Below are 16,770 nucleotides of genomic sequence, written 5' to 3'. Positions count from 1 at the left end.
TTGCACCTTGCGCCCCATCAAAATGTCCAGTTCCCCATTAACCACTGACTTAATATTTTTAACCCCAATTGATAATTCTTGCTGAAATCAGCACTTTCAGTAAGAGCCGCCAAGTGATGACATGTTGATCTGCCATTCCGTCTGCGTTTCCTAGCTGATCTATGGCCTTGTGTTCTTGTCTTTAGAGGAACTGCTTGAGTTGCTGCCTCTTTCTGATTCTAGAATTGGTCTTACCTGGAATTTAGAGACTGTTAGGAATAGCGGATAACCTTACATTTTCACATTTTGTTTGCGGTAGCTCCTCAGTCCCAATGCTGGCCTCTAGAATGTATCAACCCAGGGAGTGAATACTTTGACCATCTGGGTTCTTGGGTACTTTGCCCCCACTCTCCTCATTTCTTTTCTCATGCTGCACTTCACTGTCGTTTTTGTTGGGCGTCTGGGCCAGGTATCTCGATGAGCTGATGAAGCTGAAAGCTCAGGCACACATGGAGAACAACGAATTTATTACATGGAATGACATCCAGGCCTGCGTGGACCACGTGAATCTGGTGGTGCAGGAGGAGCACGAGAGTGAGTGACCCACTCCCACTCCCCAAGCGTCTCAGTGGAAGGTGGTGTGATTGCCGGGGCTGGTTCTAGACACTAACTACCCCTGGAGGGAGTTTTGAAAATGGAAATTTTATATCTGTATATATATATAAAACTCAAAAAGCTGAGGTTGGCTATTATTTTCAAAACACCAGGCAACTGCTATAATTAGGTATGCAGATAATAACTAAAGTTTTCAGGAGATAGATTGAATGTGACCTATTATTTTTAAATTCTGTTATGTCAGATCATTCTGACAGTAACCCCCTGGAGTTGGGTCACGTCACACTGGTGCTCTTGGGGCTCCTGCCACTTCAGACGTCAGCTGGAAGCAAGCGCCGGAGCTCTCAGGCCACCCCACTTCTGAACAACATGCTATAAATTCAGCGTTTCCCCTACCCACTCAGGTTCAGTAATTTTCTAGATTGACTCACAGAACTCAGGAAAGTGCTATACTTATGATTATAGTTTTATTATAAAGGATATGAATTGGGACGAGCCAAAGGAACAGATCCACAGGGTGTCCTCTGTGCCTCCCTCCCGCACGTCCTCATGTGTCACAGCCAGGAGAAAGCACCGGACCTGGGGTATCCAGAGTTTTTATTGGGGCGTCGTTACACACAAATGATTGATTGTGTCACTGGCCATTGATTGAACTTGATTTCCAGACCATCTCCCCTCCCTGGAGATGGGGAGACTGGGCTTACCCAGCACATGGCTCAGAGCCCCAGGCTTCTAGTCGCTGGCAGGTCGTTGCGGCGCGGCCAGCCTGCACCCCGACCCTGCCAAGGGGTGCACCATGAGTAATGGTGTAATCCTCTCACTCGGGAAGTTCCAGGGGTTCAGAGGCTTTTTCTCAGGAACTAGAGACAAAGACCAGCCAACGTTTTTATTACACAGTATAATTCTTACAAAGGTAGCACAGCTGACTGAGATACTGTGGGCTTGAGCATTTCTAGTTTAGTTTATGTTTCCTGTGAGAAACATTCAACTGACTTAGCGGAAAGAGCCTTGCCTTGGAGAGGAGAGCCCAGGCTGGGTCCTCCGTCTGCCACTTGTCTGCTGTGTGACCTTGGGAGAGAAACCCCTAAGCCTTATCGTCTTTCCCAGGATAATACTGAATTAGGTGACTTTTTAAGATCCTTTGAATTCTGACTCTTTATAAATCAAGAATAGTTTGATTACACATTGAGGTAGATCTGAAAAGTATACCATAAAGCCAATTTCATCAAAATGTTCATGCTTGTAAGTTAGAGCCATTACAAGTAAAACTGGAGGGCTTGAGCTTTCCATAGGAATATGGGTATAAAGGTGTTTACTTTGAATGAAACAAACACTAAATTTTAAAAAGTCAGTGCTGCTCAGTATTACGGATGACAAATTATAGTTTGAATCATGGCAATGCCTGTGGGTGGATTTATGCTTCCTTTGCATGTTTAAAGGTTGATTTGGTTATAGAATTTCTCGATGAAACAAGTGACCTTTGTTTCTTCACCGTTAGGGATTTTAGCCATCGGGTTGATTAATGAAGCCCTGGATGAAGGAGATGCCCAGAAGACCCTGCAGGCCCTGCAGATCCCTGCCGCCAAGCTGGAGGGCGTCCTGGCAGAAGTGGCCCAGCACTACCAAGACACGCTGATCCGCGCGAAGAGGGAGAAGGCCCAGGTGAGTGGCGTAGCAATGGTGCGTTTCTGCGCCCTGAAGAACCGAGCTCCGAGACACAGGAGGGGCGTCTCCCCTGATTTGCTCAGCGACTCTTCCAGGGCACCCTGGAGTGCAGCGCTCTGCCTTCTGCAAGCTTCGCTGCTTTACACATTTTGGTTTTTTGTTGTAATTGTTGTCGACACGTCTTTATGTTGCTAAGTAAATTCTGTATTGAAATATAAGATTCAAAAGATGCGTAAGACACTGTAATTGGTGCGCAGATTGTGAAAAGCATTAACCATTGCCCTGGCCAGGTAGCTCCGCTGGTTAGAGCATCATCCTGCTACACCAAGGTTGCGGGTTCCATCCCCGGTCAGCACACATGCAGGAAGCAACCCGTGAATACATAAATACACAGAACGACAAATTGACGTCTCTCTCTCTCTCTCTCTTTCAAGTCAGTACATTTTTTAAAAAGTAAAAGAAATAAAAAACATTAACAGAACCCTCCTCATACACCCTACCATGCTCAAGCCCCTCCCCCTCTGTCAGTAAAAGCCATCCTGCTTCTGACACCACAGGTGATTTCTGCCTCCTTCTGACCTGTGGTCAGTGAGGTCACACATCACGTGCTCTTCTGTGCCTGGCTTCTTTGGCCCAATGTTAATGTTGGTGGAATTTGCCCATGTGTTTGTTCCTTCTTTGTCATTGTCGTGTACTGTTCCATTGTGTGGCTGTATATTCTTCTAGTGTTGGTGAGATTCTGGTTGTTTCCCACTTTTTGGCTATTGCAAATAGTGCTTCTGTGAGTATTCTAGTACATGGCTTTGGGAAATATACATGCATTTCTAGTAGATATATATTTAGAAGGGAAATGTGTGGGTCATAGGGAATACATATCTGAAATACAATGTAATACATATAAGCTTTAGTAGGTCATTTCACAAAACTTTTTTATAACAGGTTTATTGAGGTATTCACATAGAATACAAGTGACCGTTTTAAAGTATACAATTCACTGATTTTTAGTCTGTTCACAGAATTGTGCCACCAACAGTATCTAAATATCTAAATAACTAAAATATCTAAGTGTCTGAAAATAACCAACAGTTATTTTTAGAACATTTCTGTCAGCCCCAAGAGCAGCTTGGTGCCCGTGGCCATCTCTGCTCAGGGCCCTGGTCCCCACAGCCCCAGGCTGCCCCAGGCCGCCGTCTTTGCCGGCTCCGGACATTCCCTACAAGTGGATTCGTGCAGTAGGTGGCCCTGTGAGAGCGGTGTCTGTCCCTGGGCTTGCTTTACCCAAGTTGTTTCATGTGTCCGCACTTCACTTCTTTTTATTGTCGAAGAATATTCCGTCATGTGGAGTTTTATCCCATTTGTGAGTTGATGGACACGTGGGTTGTTTCCACTGTTCGGCTGTTGGGAAAAGTGCCGCTGTGAACACGTCACTGCAGCAGAAAGCCATCTTTGAGAAAGTTTGTCTTGCTTCTCAGCTAGTTTGTTGAGGAAATGGACATGATTTATACCTTTTTTTTATGCTGCTGCTGAGTCGGAAGTTAGTGTGTGTGTAGTAGGCCCTCAGGTGTTAGTTGTGTGATGAAAGGGTAAATACCTCTGTTTTTCTAATTATGATTAATCTGCTTTTAAGTTCTTCTTAACCAACAGCAATTAGATAGGGAGGAATCAGTGTGGTTTTTTTTTTTTTAATATACTTAAAAGATCCTTACAGTGAGGTTCTTGTAGCAAGAAGGGGAGCTGAAAGAAATTCTTAATTCAGGGAGTCAGGTTCTTTCTGGAAATCCAAAGGCAGAAACACAGGCCAGGGCTACTGTGTTCAAGGCCTTGACACCCACAGTGCAGATAGAGGAATTACGGGTAACAACTGTGATACATCTCCTTCTGTTCCCTTGTTATCAGAGTCGTTGACGTTACCGTGTTCCCATCATGTAAACATAGCGAGTACCAGGCTTCAGAGAAGGGGCGTGTGAGTGCGATCCTGTGGGGAGGGGGGACTCACGACTCCTCTGTTTCGTAGCTAGGGATTTGTGACAGAGAGATGAGCTGACCCACTCACGTGGGTGGGAGGTTCTTGGCTGTGGGGGAGCTGTCAGCGCAGGTCTCCGTCTCTGGTAACCAACTTGGCATCAGTGGGCTCAGTGCTCCCCAAACTTGGCCAACCATTAGAGCACTTGAAAAGGTCACTTTAAAAACACAGATTCCTGAGATTTATATTCTTTCTGCTGACTCAGAGCATCAGACGGGGGCCTGGCAGCTGTGACTCTGCAGAGGCCCCCGGTGGCAGTGTTTGTTGCTGCTGCCATATAAGTCCTGCCGGAGTCCTCAGTTTGATGGACAGGGGATAGTAGGCTTTGGGCGAACAGACTAGGCTGGTCCCTTGTCTAAAAAAGGAAAGTGGATGGAGGGTGGACCGGTACCTGCCCGTACTCCTGCTCCGACCGATGGTTCCTTTCGGTGCGTCATGGGAGTTAAGCTGTTAGAGGATGTGACTAGAGTTTGAAGCATTTCCTTTTGCTGTGGAATAGCTTCTCAGAGTTCATCGCAGGCTAAGGAAGGGGGGAGTGAGAGGGAAATTTGCCTAACACCGCCAGGCCCTGCAGGGTTGACTGCATGTTCGATGGAATCACCTTTTTTAAGGCCTCAGCTCAGCTTCTAAGTTTCTCTGGGCCATCTTGGAAGTGGTTTTAAAAATAATCATCTGAGTTCCAAATTTAGCCAGCAAAAGATCTTAAAGTTGGTCCATAGTTCTCTTTGTGTCTGATTTGGTGTCAGGGTTCTACTGGCCTCACAGAATGAATTGGGAAGTTTTCCTTCCTCCTCTGTGTTTTAGAAGAGTTTGTAAAGGACTGGTCTTAATTTTCCTTCAAATATTTGGTAGAATTCACCAGTGAAGCCATATGGTCCTGTGTTTTTGGTTTTATTTTTTTGTAGGATATCTTTCGATTACTATTCCATCTCTATATTTGTTACAGTTCTCTTCAAATTTTCTTCAAGTCATCTTCCTGCCTCTTTCTCCTTCTTGACTTCTGGGAACCCCATTATGCCGATATGGTGTCATCGATGGTGTCTCAGGTCTCTGGGGCTTCGTTCGTTTTTCTTCATTCTCTTTTCTTACTGTTCCTCAGGCTGGATCATTTCAGTTTTCTCACCTCTGCTGTGTCCCTCTGGGAATTTTTTCATTTCAGCCACTGTACTTCACAACTCCAAAATTTCATTTGATCCTTCTTTTCCAAACACGATTTCTGTCTCTTTGTTGATAATTCTCTGGTGAGACCTTGTTCTTATATCCTTTACTCTTCCTCATGTGTGTCCACTGGAGTGCCTGTGGGTTAGCTGGTGGTCAGCTAATGGTTACACAGAAATTTCCTTACATTTCCCGGGTTCCTTCCCAGGCTGGTCCTTTTGTCCCTTCTGGCTGCTCTTGACCCCCTGAACCACCTGAATTCCTCTTCATGTATTTATCGCTTTATTTGAGGAGTTTCTCGTAACCTTTCACCAGTTTTTTGAGGCCTGGCTTCTTCCACGTGACTGTTCCATGTGTCTTGTGTGTTTGAAACCCCCTCTGTGTCCGGTTGATTCTCAGAAGCTCCTCTGTCACATGTGCCCTGATTTCATGCTTCTTATTATTACTTCGCTTTTCATGATTGTAGGAAACCCAGGACGAGTCAGCTGTGTTGTGGTTGGATGAAATTCAAGGTGGAATCTGGCAGTCCAACAAAGACACCCAGGAGGCCCAGAGGTGTACGTACCGGCAGCTTCACTTCTGTTCCAGTGGAGGGCGGGGGTGGCAAGCTGCTCTAGGTCGCGGCCTTCGTCCCTCAGCCAGACGGAGATGGAGACGGGGCAGGGGAACAGCTGGGCAGTAGGCGTAGTTAGGTGAACCAGTGTACAAGTTTAGGTTCTTCCTTAGCTATTCCAGTAACGGTTGTCTTCCACGATAGTTGCCTTAGGAATCTTTGCCATCAACGAGGCCGTGGAGAGCAGTGATGTTAGCAGAACACTGAGTGCCCTCCGGTCCCCGGATGTCGGCCTGTACGGGGTGATCCCAGAGTGTGGGGAGACGTACCTGAGCGACCTGGCTGAAGCCAAGAAGAGAAAGCTGGCAGCGGGTGAGTCACAGGGGCATAAATGTGTGCCCTGAAGCTGAGAACTTGAGCGTGCAAGGGGACCGATGTAGATGAAAGGGTAACATGTTGGGAAAGACACTTTCATACAGAAGTACGGTATTTGGGCGGCTTTTAAATACCATGAGGAGACAATAATATCCCTACTTTTGAAAATATACTTTTTCCCCTTGTGGGCAACTATATTTAAAAAGGTCAATTTTATGAAAATGCAGGAAGGATCAAGATATTTGACTGTTTATCTTTCATAGGGTGTCAGTAGCTCCTGTGGTTTCTAAGCCTCTAGGTAGATAAAAGTAGTTTATCTGCGAAAGGAGGGAAACAAAAATTTTTCATCCCTTTATATGGCCTTTTTTTATTAATTAGGTGAAATGGTTGCAGATTTTTTTAAATCGAAAAGTAGTGTTCTGATACGCGAAGTAATAGATGTTGGCTTTGGAAGGAACAAAGCTAATCAAAGTTTGTTCTACAATTGGACCTTGTAGGTATTTTCTTTTTGTAATGTAGATGCGAGCGAGCTACAGGCAGCACCACAAAGCCATCATTTGTGAGGATACTAGGGTGCCCCTTTGTTCCCATAGATCGCAGGCGCAGGTGTGTACAGTGGGCTTCATTTAGATTGTCAGCCTCATCGGAACCATCCTGTCGGAGTGGGCGTGTGAGCGTGGGGGGTGCGGCTCTGGGTCTCTGGAACCTTCCCTTCCTTGTCTGCCAGGCGATAACAACAGCAAGTGGGTGAAGCACTGGGTGAAAGGTGGATATTATTATTACCACAACCTGGAGACTCAGGAAGGAGGATGGGATGAGCCCCCAGGCTTTGTGCAAAATTCTCTGCACCTCGCACGGGAAGAGATCCAGGTAGGTCCCCTTTCTTCGCGTAAGAGGAAGCTGAAAGAAAGTGTGTTAGAGCTAATGTTAGTGAGGAGGGGAGGGCGTGTGGTCAGGAGCCCAAAACTGAAGTTAAGGCTGCATGATCAGCTGTTTTAGAGTAACTATTTTTGTAGTGGTTGGGAGAGGGACTAAGGCCTAAACTAGGAAAACATCAGGATTGTAGAATTAAGTTAGGTACATTGTATGCCTGTTATAAAGTCGGATGACCCAGAAAACAAAAATGAAAAGTTGCTCTAACTGCTAATCTCTCCCAATTTTTACATTTTCAACCTCTTTTCTGACTATTCCACAAACTCCAAGCTGCACTGCAGTAGGTCATAACCCGTATGTTCAGGCTGTGTGTGCAGCCCGGACATTTCCCTGTAGTGTCCTCCATGGCGGCATGCCAGGGCTTCTGGGACTTGGTAGTCAGCCTTTTGGTGGCCTCTGTCACTCTGTCTTCTGTCAGTGACGGCCCAGGCATGGTCCCTGGTACCGTCAGTGTTGGGCAGATAGATGAGTGGGTACATAGGAGATAAAAGATCAAGTTTCTGGCTGTGGCGTTTTGGGGTGTGAGAACTACCTGGCTGTGAAAAACGGGCCTGAAGTCATGCCTGTCGCTCAAAGGTCAGGTATGGGCTGAGAAAGCAGTGAGGGCTAGTGCGTGCACTGTGGACGACACTGTGTTAAGACCTGTGTCTCTTCTCGCCTGTGCACATCCTCCCATGTGGCCACGTGCTCTTTCAGAGTTCCATCTCCGGGGTGACAGCTGCCTATAACCGAGAGCAGCTTTGGCTGGCCAACGAAGCCTTGATCACCAGGCTGCAGGCCCGCTGCCGCGGCTATCTAGTCCGCCAGGAGTTCCGGTCCAGGATGAACTTCCTGAAGAAGCAAATTCCTGCCATCACCTGCATTCAGGTATGTCAGGGCCTAGGGCCCAGACAGCAGGTGGGCACCTAGAGCAGGGGGAATAAACAGGCAGCTCTTACGACTGGATGTTTTTTCCTTCTGAAGTCCCACCCTTCTTCTGACAGTGTTTCCTCTTCCCTCCCCCTGTAATCAGAGTGTGCTTACTCTGGCCTTTAGTGGTGAGCTGTCAACCCAGGGGCAGCTTTTCAGGTGGGGTAGCCCAATGTCCCGGAAAGAATCCTGAGCGAGGAATGACGGCCCCACCACTGCCAGGGAGTGGTGGGCCTTTCTCTGTTTGCTCCTCTGTCAGAAGGAGCCTCTCTTCCTCAGCTGTACAGGGCCAGCAAAAAGCTGTGTGGAGGCATTTCTAAAGGGTGGAAGCGCTGGCGGGGACGGGGAGGTGGCCAGTGCGCTCTGCTGGTGGTGGCACAGCCCCCGCCTACTTTCCCGTCACTGGAGGACAAGGTCCTCTTTCAAGCTTTGCCATGAATTGCACTTGGATGGTATATGAAGAGGAGACTTTCCAACGTCCTCTGATCCTTGGAAATAACGGGTCCACTATCACATTTGATGGTTTCAGTCACAGTGGAGAGGATACAAGCAGAAGAAGGCCTATCAGGATCGCCTAGCGTACCTGCGTGCCCATAAAGATGAAGTAGTGAAGGTACGGCAGGGTCTCTCAGCATGGGGTACAAGCATGACCAGGGTTGAGGTGAAGGATTTTATAATTTCTGGGGTCCTTTTCCCACAGATTCAGTCCCTGGCGAGGATGCATCAAGCTAGAAAGCGCTATAGAGACCGCCTGCAGTATTTCCGAGACCACGTGAGTACTTTTTGGTAATAAGGGCCGGTAGAATCTGTTTTGCTATATTTTGGGTGGAGGAATGACCAAAAGAATTTCTTCTTCTTTGTTCCTTAGATAAATGACATTATCAAAATTCAGGCTTTTATTCGGGCGAACAAAGCTCGTGACGACTACAAGACTCTCAGTGAGTAGCTGTGGCTCAGCGGAGAAGGAGTTGAGGCCGTCGGGTTCTGGGTCTTCTCCCGGATCTCTTTTCTGTCCTGCAGGCAAGGCTTGGGGGCGGGTGCTGCTTGCAATGTAACCTGCTTTGCTGACCTGCGGCGATGTGTCCTTTCCCTCGTGCGTTGGCCTCTGTCCCAACAGCAACAGCGTGGCTGGGAGGGCTGCATGTGGCGGTTGTCTGCACATCTCAAAAATGAACAAGCATCTGCAAATGCGGCAGCTTCTTCCAGGCAGCGTCTCGAGACTTAGAGCTTTTCCCAGGAAGCTCGTTCTTTGTCTGACACGTGCTTTCTTCTTGTCAGTTAATGCCGAGGATCCTCCAATGATCGTGGTCCGGAAATTTGTGCACCTGCTCGACCAAAGTGACCAGGATTTTCAGGAGGAGCTGGATCTTATGAAGATGCGGGAAGAGGTCATTACCCTCATTCGTTCCAACCAGCAGCTGGAGAATGACCTCAATCTCATGGACATCAAAATCGGACTGCTAGTTAAAAACAAAATTACATTGCAGGTACCGTCCAGAGCCCGGCGGGGCTGCGGGGTTCCCCTGCTGACTCGTGGGGAGGGTGGAGGCTGGCTTTCTTCTCAGCGAATGCCATAAGTTTTTCAAAAGTTATATAAAAAAATGAAATACTTAATAGCAAACTTTTAAATAGAGAAAAGAAGATAAAAACCATCCCATAATTCCACCACCCCACAATTATTTTGCATACTACATTTTAATTTAATATTAAAGGATAAAATATTTTCCATATGGTAAATATAGTCATAAATATTATTTTTAATGGCAGCATTATAGTTCATCAGAAGGTACACTGTAATTGACCTCTTTTGGTTTGCAACTGCTTGACAAGTTTTTGTTATTACAAAGAACACAGCAGTTAATGTCTCAGTGGATATGTAGCTTTTATCATATTTGAGGCTTCGCTTTCCAGATAGATTCCTAGGTGCTGGTTTCCGGGCTCAGCAGGTGTTTTTATGGGTCAGGGTCTTCACGGGACCGCACTTGAGGTGCACCGAGAGCGGGACATGGGGCAGTGAGTCCCTTGTGTGCGCTGGGACCCACCAGTGCAGCGGAAGGCCTTTCCACTGTGCCCAGGGTTCCGGCTTTGAGAGCTTTCTGATTTGTGTGTTGTTTTCTGTTACAGGATGTGGTTTCCCACAGTAAAAAACTGACCAAAAAGAATAAGGAACAGTTGTCTGATATGATGATGCTCAATAAACAGAAGGGAGGCCTCAAGGCTTTGAGCAAGGAAAAGCGAGAGAAGCTGGAAGCTTATCAGCACCTGTTTTATTTATTGCAGGCAAGTGGCTCCCGGAAGTGGTGTTGATGGAACTGACTGAACAGCTCAGTTACTTTGCATAAGAAAACATCACCTGCAAATCTCTGTGGAGCTCTTTCTGATTTCCACTGAGGAGGGGCAAAGGGCTGTCTTATCTCTCTGTCTTTCTTGACATTTTCTTTATTTCCTTACTTATATGCATTCTAATCCTTCAACTTAAAAAAACCCTTGAATATTTTTTCCAGCCTTTACATTATCTCGAAATGACTTCTCCCTTGGTTTTATTTCAGACCAACCCTACCTATCTGGCCAAGCTGATTTTTCAGATGCCCCAAAACAAGTCCACCAAGTTTATGGACTCTGTGATCTTCACCCTCTACAACTATGCATCCAACCAGCGAGAGGAGTACCTGCTGCTGCGGCTCTTCAAGACTGCGCTGCAGGAGGAAATCAAGTAGGGAGGGGCTGCCCGCTGCCAGAGGCTCAGAGTGGGAGAGTCAGGCTGCCCTACCTTTTAGTCATCTCGGTTAATGCTGTGACGACTTGTGTGAAGTACTTGAAAGAAGCATCTACTCATTAAATTACTAACTGCAGCATTGCTGCTTCTGGGGATGTGCTGAAATAATACATTTGCTGAATTAATTTTAGGAACATTTCCATATTAAGATACAATTTTTAAGAAGTTGATCTGAACACCAAGATTCCACACTTCTATCTAATAAAGGAGCTGCTCGCACTCCCACGATTGAGTTTGCAGCAGCCGAAGGCGTTCTGGGTTCAGCACGTTTGGCACGTTTTAGATTAGATTTAGGTCCCCCAGATCATCTGAGATTCTGGGTTGGCACGTTTTGCGGAGAAAGAACAAGTGCCTTCTTCCCTCCCGCTGTTTCTGTGTCCGGGGATTAAATAGGAAGAATCTCTAAACTCATATATTCTGTGACTAGTGTAAACTGAGTTTGCTTCTGATGTTTTATAGGTCAAAAGTAGACCAGATTCAAGAGATCGTGACAGGAAATCCTACAGTCATTAAGATGGTTGTAAGTTTCAACCGTGGCGCTCGGGGTCAGAATGCCCTGAGACAGATCTTGGCCCCCGTTGTGAAGGAGATTATGGATGACAAATCTCTCAACATCAAAACCGACCCCGTGGACATTTACAAATCGTGGGTTAATCAGATGGAGTCTCAGACGGGAGAGGCAAGGTACGGCCACCACAACCCCCTTTTCTGTCACGTTTTTATTTATTTTTTCTCTCTTCTTTAAAGCAGTTGACGTTTGATTTACAAACTAATAATTGTTCAAATAGTTTTTCCTTAAGAAACCTCTTTTTCAAATTGTTGACCTGCTAATATGTTCACTTACGTAGCACGTATTCATGGAGCTCTGACTTACTGTGTGCCAGGCACTGTGTTAGATGCACGTAACAATAATACAATAATGAGTGAAACAGCTCCTTGGCCTCTTTGTAGCTTATTGTTGTACAGAAATGAAAGCAGAGTTAGAAGCTGAGGAACATTTTCCTGAGGCTTTGTGTAGGGAACTGAAATGGACAAGACAGGAGGAGTAGCTCTCTGTACCAGTGCTGCTCCAGATGTGGTCCACGGACCAGTAACTCACAGTCGTTGCCGTCACTGAGCGCTCTGCGTAGCTCAGATGCCTTTTTGTCTTACAGCAAGCCTTTCTCTGTTGTTGCTTTTGGTGGAATTCTTGTTTTCATAGTCTCCCCATGCTTGTGAATCAGTGAGGGTACTTGTGAATCAGTGAGGGTATAATGGACAGAGTGGTATCCCTGACTTCTTGAGTCGGTTTCCTGGTTTCCTATTGGTCCGCTTACAGATGAGCACAAGCCTCCGGGCTCCCTCTAGAGGCTCAGTGGGGAATTCGTTCCTTGCCTCTTCCAGCTTCTGGTGGCTGTCGGCACTCGTTGACTTGGGGCTGAATCACTCCAGTCTCTGTCCCTGCGGTCACCCTGTCTCCTCTCCTGTGTGTGCCACATCTCCGTCTGCTCTCTCCTATTAGGACACTGTGATTAGATTTAGGCCCCCCAGATCATCTGAGATCATCATTACTGCCTTCTGGCCTCATTGAAAGTACCAGACCCTGACCCCGCCTTTGATGTCTGGCTTTCCTCTCTCTGTCTTCTTTCCTTCCTGATGGAGCCTAGGCCCACATTCTAGCATGTCCACTACTCTCCTTCCAGTTTCTTCTTGCTCGGTGCCCTGTCTTTGAGTGAGCTTGTCAGCTCATTTGCTTCAATTCCTGTAACTGTCACCTCCCTCCTCAGTACCCACAGGGCCACCTAGTCCAGTGATTGGGTTGCCTTAGTATCTCTCTGCTCTGTCTCCCTGGTCCCCACCCCTACCTGCTTGTTCATGCCCTCATCACTCCTTGACCTGGCTGAGGCACTAGTCTCCTGTCTCCTTCATCACTGGCTGTCCTTCTGTACGTCATTCCTCATGGCGAGCCAGAGCAACCCTCACCAGATCTCCGATCTGCTGTCTTTTCATGGCTCTCCCCGGCATCTAGGGCAGTCCACACTGCTTAGTATCCTACACAGGGCCCTGCAGGACCTGGCCCTGCTTCCTTTCCCACCCTTGTTTCTATGCCTCATTTTCTTTGCATTTGATCTTCCTTCCTAGAAGACCCTCCATCCTTGTTCCTGAGTTCAAATGTTCCTTGCTTCTGGAAGCCTTCCTTGATTCCTCCAGTCTAAGGCGAAGCCCTTTCTGTGGCCCCACAGCTCTTGTGGTCAGCCTCTTACTTATGGCACAATACATTTTAAATAAATACCTGTTTGTGTGTCTCTTCCACCACCATAGTAAGAGACTCAGGAAGCCATCCTGTCTCTTACCTCTTATCCCAAGTGCCCATCGTGGTGCCTGGCACATAATTCAAGGCACCCAATTCACAGTTGAAGACCTGAGTTCAAGTGCTGCCCCACTGTTCACCAGCCCAGCGAACATGACAAGTTGCCTAATCTCTCTGGGTCTTTCTGTCTGTGAAAGACAGAGCCCTGCCTCAGGCAGTCCCTGGCTTTCGGTCTGACATTACTGAGGGTCATTTCTGCTTTCCCAGCAAACTCCCCTATGATGTGACTCCTGAGCAGGCTCTGGCCCACGAAGAGGTTAAGACGCGGCTAGACAACTCCATCAGGAACATGCGGGCTGTGACCGACAAGTTCCTCTCGGCCATCATCAGTTCTGTGGACAAAATCCCGTGAGTGCGCCCATTGGGACCCCGCTAAGAGCCCTGTGTCAGTGCCCTCTTGCTCCCCCGGCCCTTCTCACGGGTTTGTCCGTCTCACAGCTATGGGATGCGCTTCATCGCCAAAGTGCTGAAGGACTCACTGCATGAGAAGTTCCCCGATGCTGGTGAGGACGAGCTGCTGAAGGTAAGCCTCTGCAGGCTGGCACAGCCTTGCCTTCTAGTAGAACTCAGGAAAAAGTTACAAACCCAGGCCTGACCATAGACCATTTAGTGATACCTAAACGTAGATGCCGGCAGTAGCTCGCCATTGGTGGGGAGATTTTGAAAGCCACTGTAAATAGTAAATGACACCTCCCTGAGTTTCTATAGCATTTGAATGGCCCATATCCACCAAGTCTTTGTGTTGTTTTTCCTGTCTTGAGATACATTTCTGAGTCCTGTCTTTTCGCTGGACAGTTGCTCCCTCTGCTGGTGGCCGGGTGAATGGGAGCAAGCCCAACGGTTTCTGCTAAGGCTGTCGCTGGTAACTGTCTCACTTGGCTATGCTCCTTTCTATTTTTTTTTTTTCCTCTTAATCTGAACACTTTTTTCTTCTCTCTCGTAGTTCTGTGCTTTCCTACAGTGAGGCCTCGATTCTAGACTTTCTGTTCAGGTGAATTAATTTTTTTGTTTTGAATGATGCTCTAGGGAGAATGCCGTGACTGTCCTTGCATTCTCTGTGGAAGAGTTGTGTGTTGAGTGACTTTAATTTCAGATGCATGAACTTGGATACCTTGGGAGTGTGCAGCATGAGGACGCTGGGGGTTGGACAGAGTATGCTAATTAGGCCATGTTTAAGGGTTTATTTTAACTGTATTTGTTAGCTTCTTAGAGTGAAAGCCCGCCCACAGGGAAGCGAATGGTGTACATGGCAACAGGCTTATTTGCTGCCATGGTGTGTGAGCAGAGGATGCCCTAATGTGCGCAGGACCAGACTCCAAGTCTCATTTTTGCCTTCTGAGTCTGTGCTGTTACCGTAGCGGTTTCCAGTTCTGTTCTTGCTTCCTTCCTTTCTGCATCCAGACAAGGGGCGTCTGGCCATTTTGGGTTCAGACCTTGAGAGAAGGTGTGCGTGCATGTCTGCATGTGTGTCTGTGCGTGCAGTGTTTATTTTTCTACTCACAGGTCTGTGTTTTCTGGTTTTCTTGGCTATTGCAGAATCATCTGCGGCTTCCTTGGTGGGGTGGCTTTTAACACCCATCTTTCCTTCTCATCTGTTCCCAGATTATTGGTAATTTGCTTTACTATCGCTACATGAATCCGGCCATTGTTGCCCCCGATGCCTTTGACATCATCGATCTGTCGGCTGGGGGCCAGCTCACCACAGACCAGCGCCGAAATCTGGGCTCCATCGCCAAGATGCTGCAGCACGCCGCTTCCAATAAGATGTTTCTGGGAGATAATGCTCACTTAAGCATCATTAACGAGTACCTTTCCCAGTCCTACCAGAAATTCAGGTAAGGGGAGAGGGATCAGGGACTGGAAGGGCCCTGCAGGTGTGCTTCCATCGCTGAGGGCAAAGATGGGACAGAGAGCCACGCCTTGCTCTCACGGGGCTGCCGTGTTGTAGGGTCCCTGTTTGTTGTGCTCAGAACTCCGTTGCTGTGGACGAGACGGCACGCACAGGAAAGCAGTGGTCCTGCCTCAGGCCCGTGTCACGTTGTAACCGGGGGAGAGTCAGAGAGCACTTTCAGTAATCTGTACATAAAATGTGCGCTTGGGAGTTCAAGGCACCCTGTCAGGAATGGACTTGGTTCTCCTTCTGTTATGATGCAGGTGTTTGGTGGGCAGGTTCTTGTGGTGGAGCTAACATGGGGTGGGGGGCGGCGCTGGGAGAGAGGATCCTAGATAGAGCCAGCGACCCAAGGCCCTCCGGCATGGCAGACCTGCAGCACTTGTCTTTGGAGTCAACTGTCTGCACTGGCTTCTGCTTGAACACATTGCTCCAGCGGTTTGTGGGATGTGCACTCGCCAGCTTCTCACACGCGTTGGGCTCTGGCTCTTGTGTTTCTCTCCAGGCGGTTTTTCCAAACTGCTTGCGATGTCCCGGAGCTGCAGGATAAATTTAATGTGGACGAGTACTCGGATCTCGTGACCCTCACCAAGCCCGTGATCTACATTTCCATCGGTGAAATCATCAACACCCACACGGTCAGTCTTTTCCTTTAATTACTTAATGTCAGGGCTCTGCCCTGGACAGCCTTCTCTGGCTGCGCCTTCCTATCTCTCGAAGCACGATTACTCACCTTCCTTTGATCTCACTGCCTTCACATCCGCCTGCTGCTTGTTCTTAACAGTGTGCACCGCGTGTCTCAGAGTGACCCAGGCCACCTGCAGCACAGTCTTCTGGGCTGGTTGTTAAAAATGAAGCTGCTGAGCCCCGTGCAGGCCTCCTGGGCCAGAGTCCCCACGCGGGACACCTGAACCTCCATTGCGAGCCCTGCCCTGGGGCCCCGACGGAGTGCAGCCTTTTCTTCTTTTCACCCCGGCTTTTACCGCTCTTTCCTTGGGGTTATTTTCCTCACGTAAATAGAATGTCAGCTTTTTCCTCTGTGTCGCCTTAGAGTTCTTTTCCCTTGTGTATTCCCTTTTTTCCCAAATACTTTGTGATTTAGTCCTTTCCCCTCTTGGTGACATATAGAACAGGAAATGAGGAAGCATGTAAAACATAAATGAAATGATAGGCATCATCACTTCCAAGGCTGTCACTTGGCATCATAGCATCATAGAGGCTTTGCTCGGTGTGCCTCCCGGATCACAGCAGCCCCGACGGGGCGCCCTGCTCTCTGAACAGCAGGCACTGCATGCTGGGAGCAGTAAGGGCGGGTGCAGCTGCGAGCTGTCTGGACTGGTCGGAGGGCACACTGGTGGGTTTAGATATGGGAGTCTGTGGGCTTCCTTGTTCTCTCTCCCGTGCAGTACATTTAAATTGCTCGTACCCGTAGGGTTGAGAGTACCATCATTTTCTGTCCACATATCGTAAGCTGTCCAACACATGCAAAGCGGGGTGCTCTCTGTGCTGCTGATTCGGGTGGGTTTGCGGAGGATTGGCTGGT

The 16,770-nt window shown here is 47.8% G+C and overlaps 1 protein-coding gene across 1 annotated transcript in view; it reads left to right on the top strand.

The window, feature by feature from the left end:
• IQGAP1 (IQ motif containing GTPase activating protein 1) overlaps nucleotides 1-16,770 on the top strand; it is a 75,061-nt gene that overhangs the window by 45,229 nt on the left and 13,062 nt on the right. The window contains exons 14-30 of the mRNA XM_024561901.3: nucleotides 449-573; nucleotides 2,093-2,256; nucleotides 5,907-5,997; nucleotides 6,198-6,365; nucleotides 7,096-7,238; nucleotides 7,998-8,168; nucleotides 8,740-8,823; nucleotides 8,911-8,982; nucleotides 9,079-9,148; nucleotides 9,489-9,697; nucleotides 10,335-10,490; nucleotides 10,760-10,923; nucleotides 11,446-11,670; nucleotides 13,544-13,684; nucleotides 13,775-13,859; nucleotides 14,939-15,171; nucleotides 15,733-15,865. Of these exons, the coding sequence (XP_024417669.1) occupies nucleotides 449-573; nucleotides 2,093-2,256; nucleotides 5,907-5,997; nucleotides 6,198-6,365; nucleotides 7,096-7,238; nucleotides 7,998-8,168; nucleotides 8,740-8,823; nucleotides 8,911-8,982; nucleotides 9,079-9,148; nucleotides 9,489-9,697; nucleotides 10,335-10,490; nucleotides 10,760-10,923; nucleotides 11,446-11,670; nucleotides 13,544-13,684; nucleotides 13,775-13,859; nucleotides 14,939-15,171; nucleotides 15,733-15,865 (2,434 nt within the window). The remainder of the gene's footprint in view (nucleotides 1-448; nucleotides 574-2,092; nucleotides 2,257-5,906; nucleotides 5,998-6,197; nucleotides 6,366-7,095; nucleotides 7,239-7,997; nucleotides 8,169-8,739; nucleotides 8,824-8,910; nucleotides 8,983-9,078; nucleotides 9,149-9,488; nucleotides 9,698-10,334; nucleotides 10,491-10,759; nucleotides 10,924-11,445; nucleotides 11,671-13,543; nucleotides 13,685-13,774; nucleotides 13,860-14,938; nucleotides 15,172-15,732; nucleotides 15,866-16,770) is intronic.

Source organism: Desmodus rotundus, chromosome 10 (assembly GCF_022682495.2).
Source record: "Desmodus rotundus isolate HL8 chromosome 10, HLdesRot8A.1, whole genome shotgun sequence".
NCBI lineage: Eukaryota > Metazoa > Chordata > Mammalia > Chiroptera > Phyllostomidae > Desmodus > Desmodus rotundus.
The sequence above is the reverse complement of the archived record's forward strand: the minus strand, read 5'-3'. Positions and strand labels throughout refer to the sequence as shown.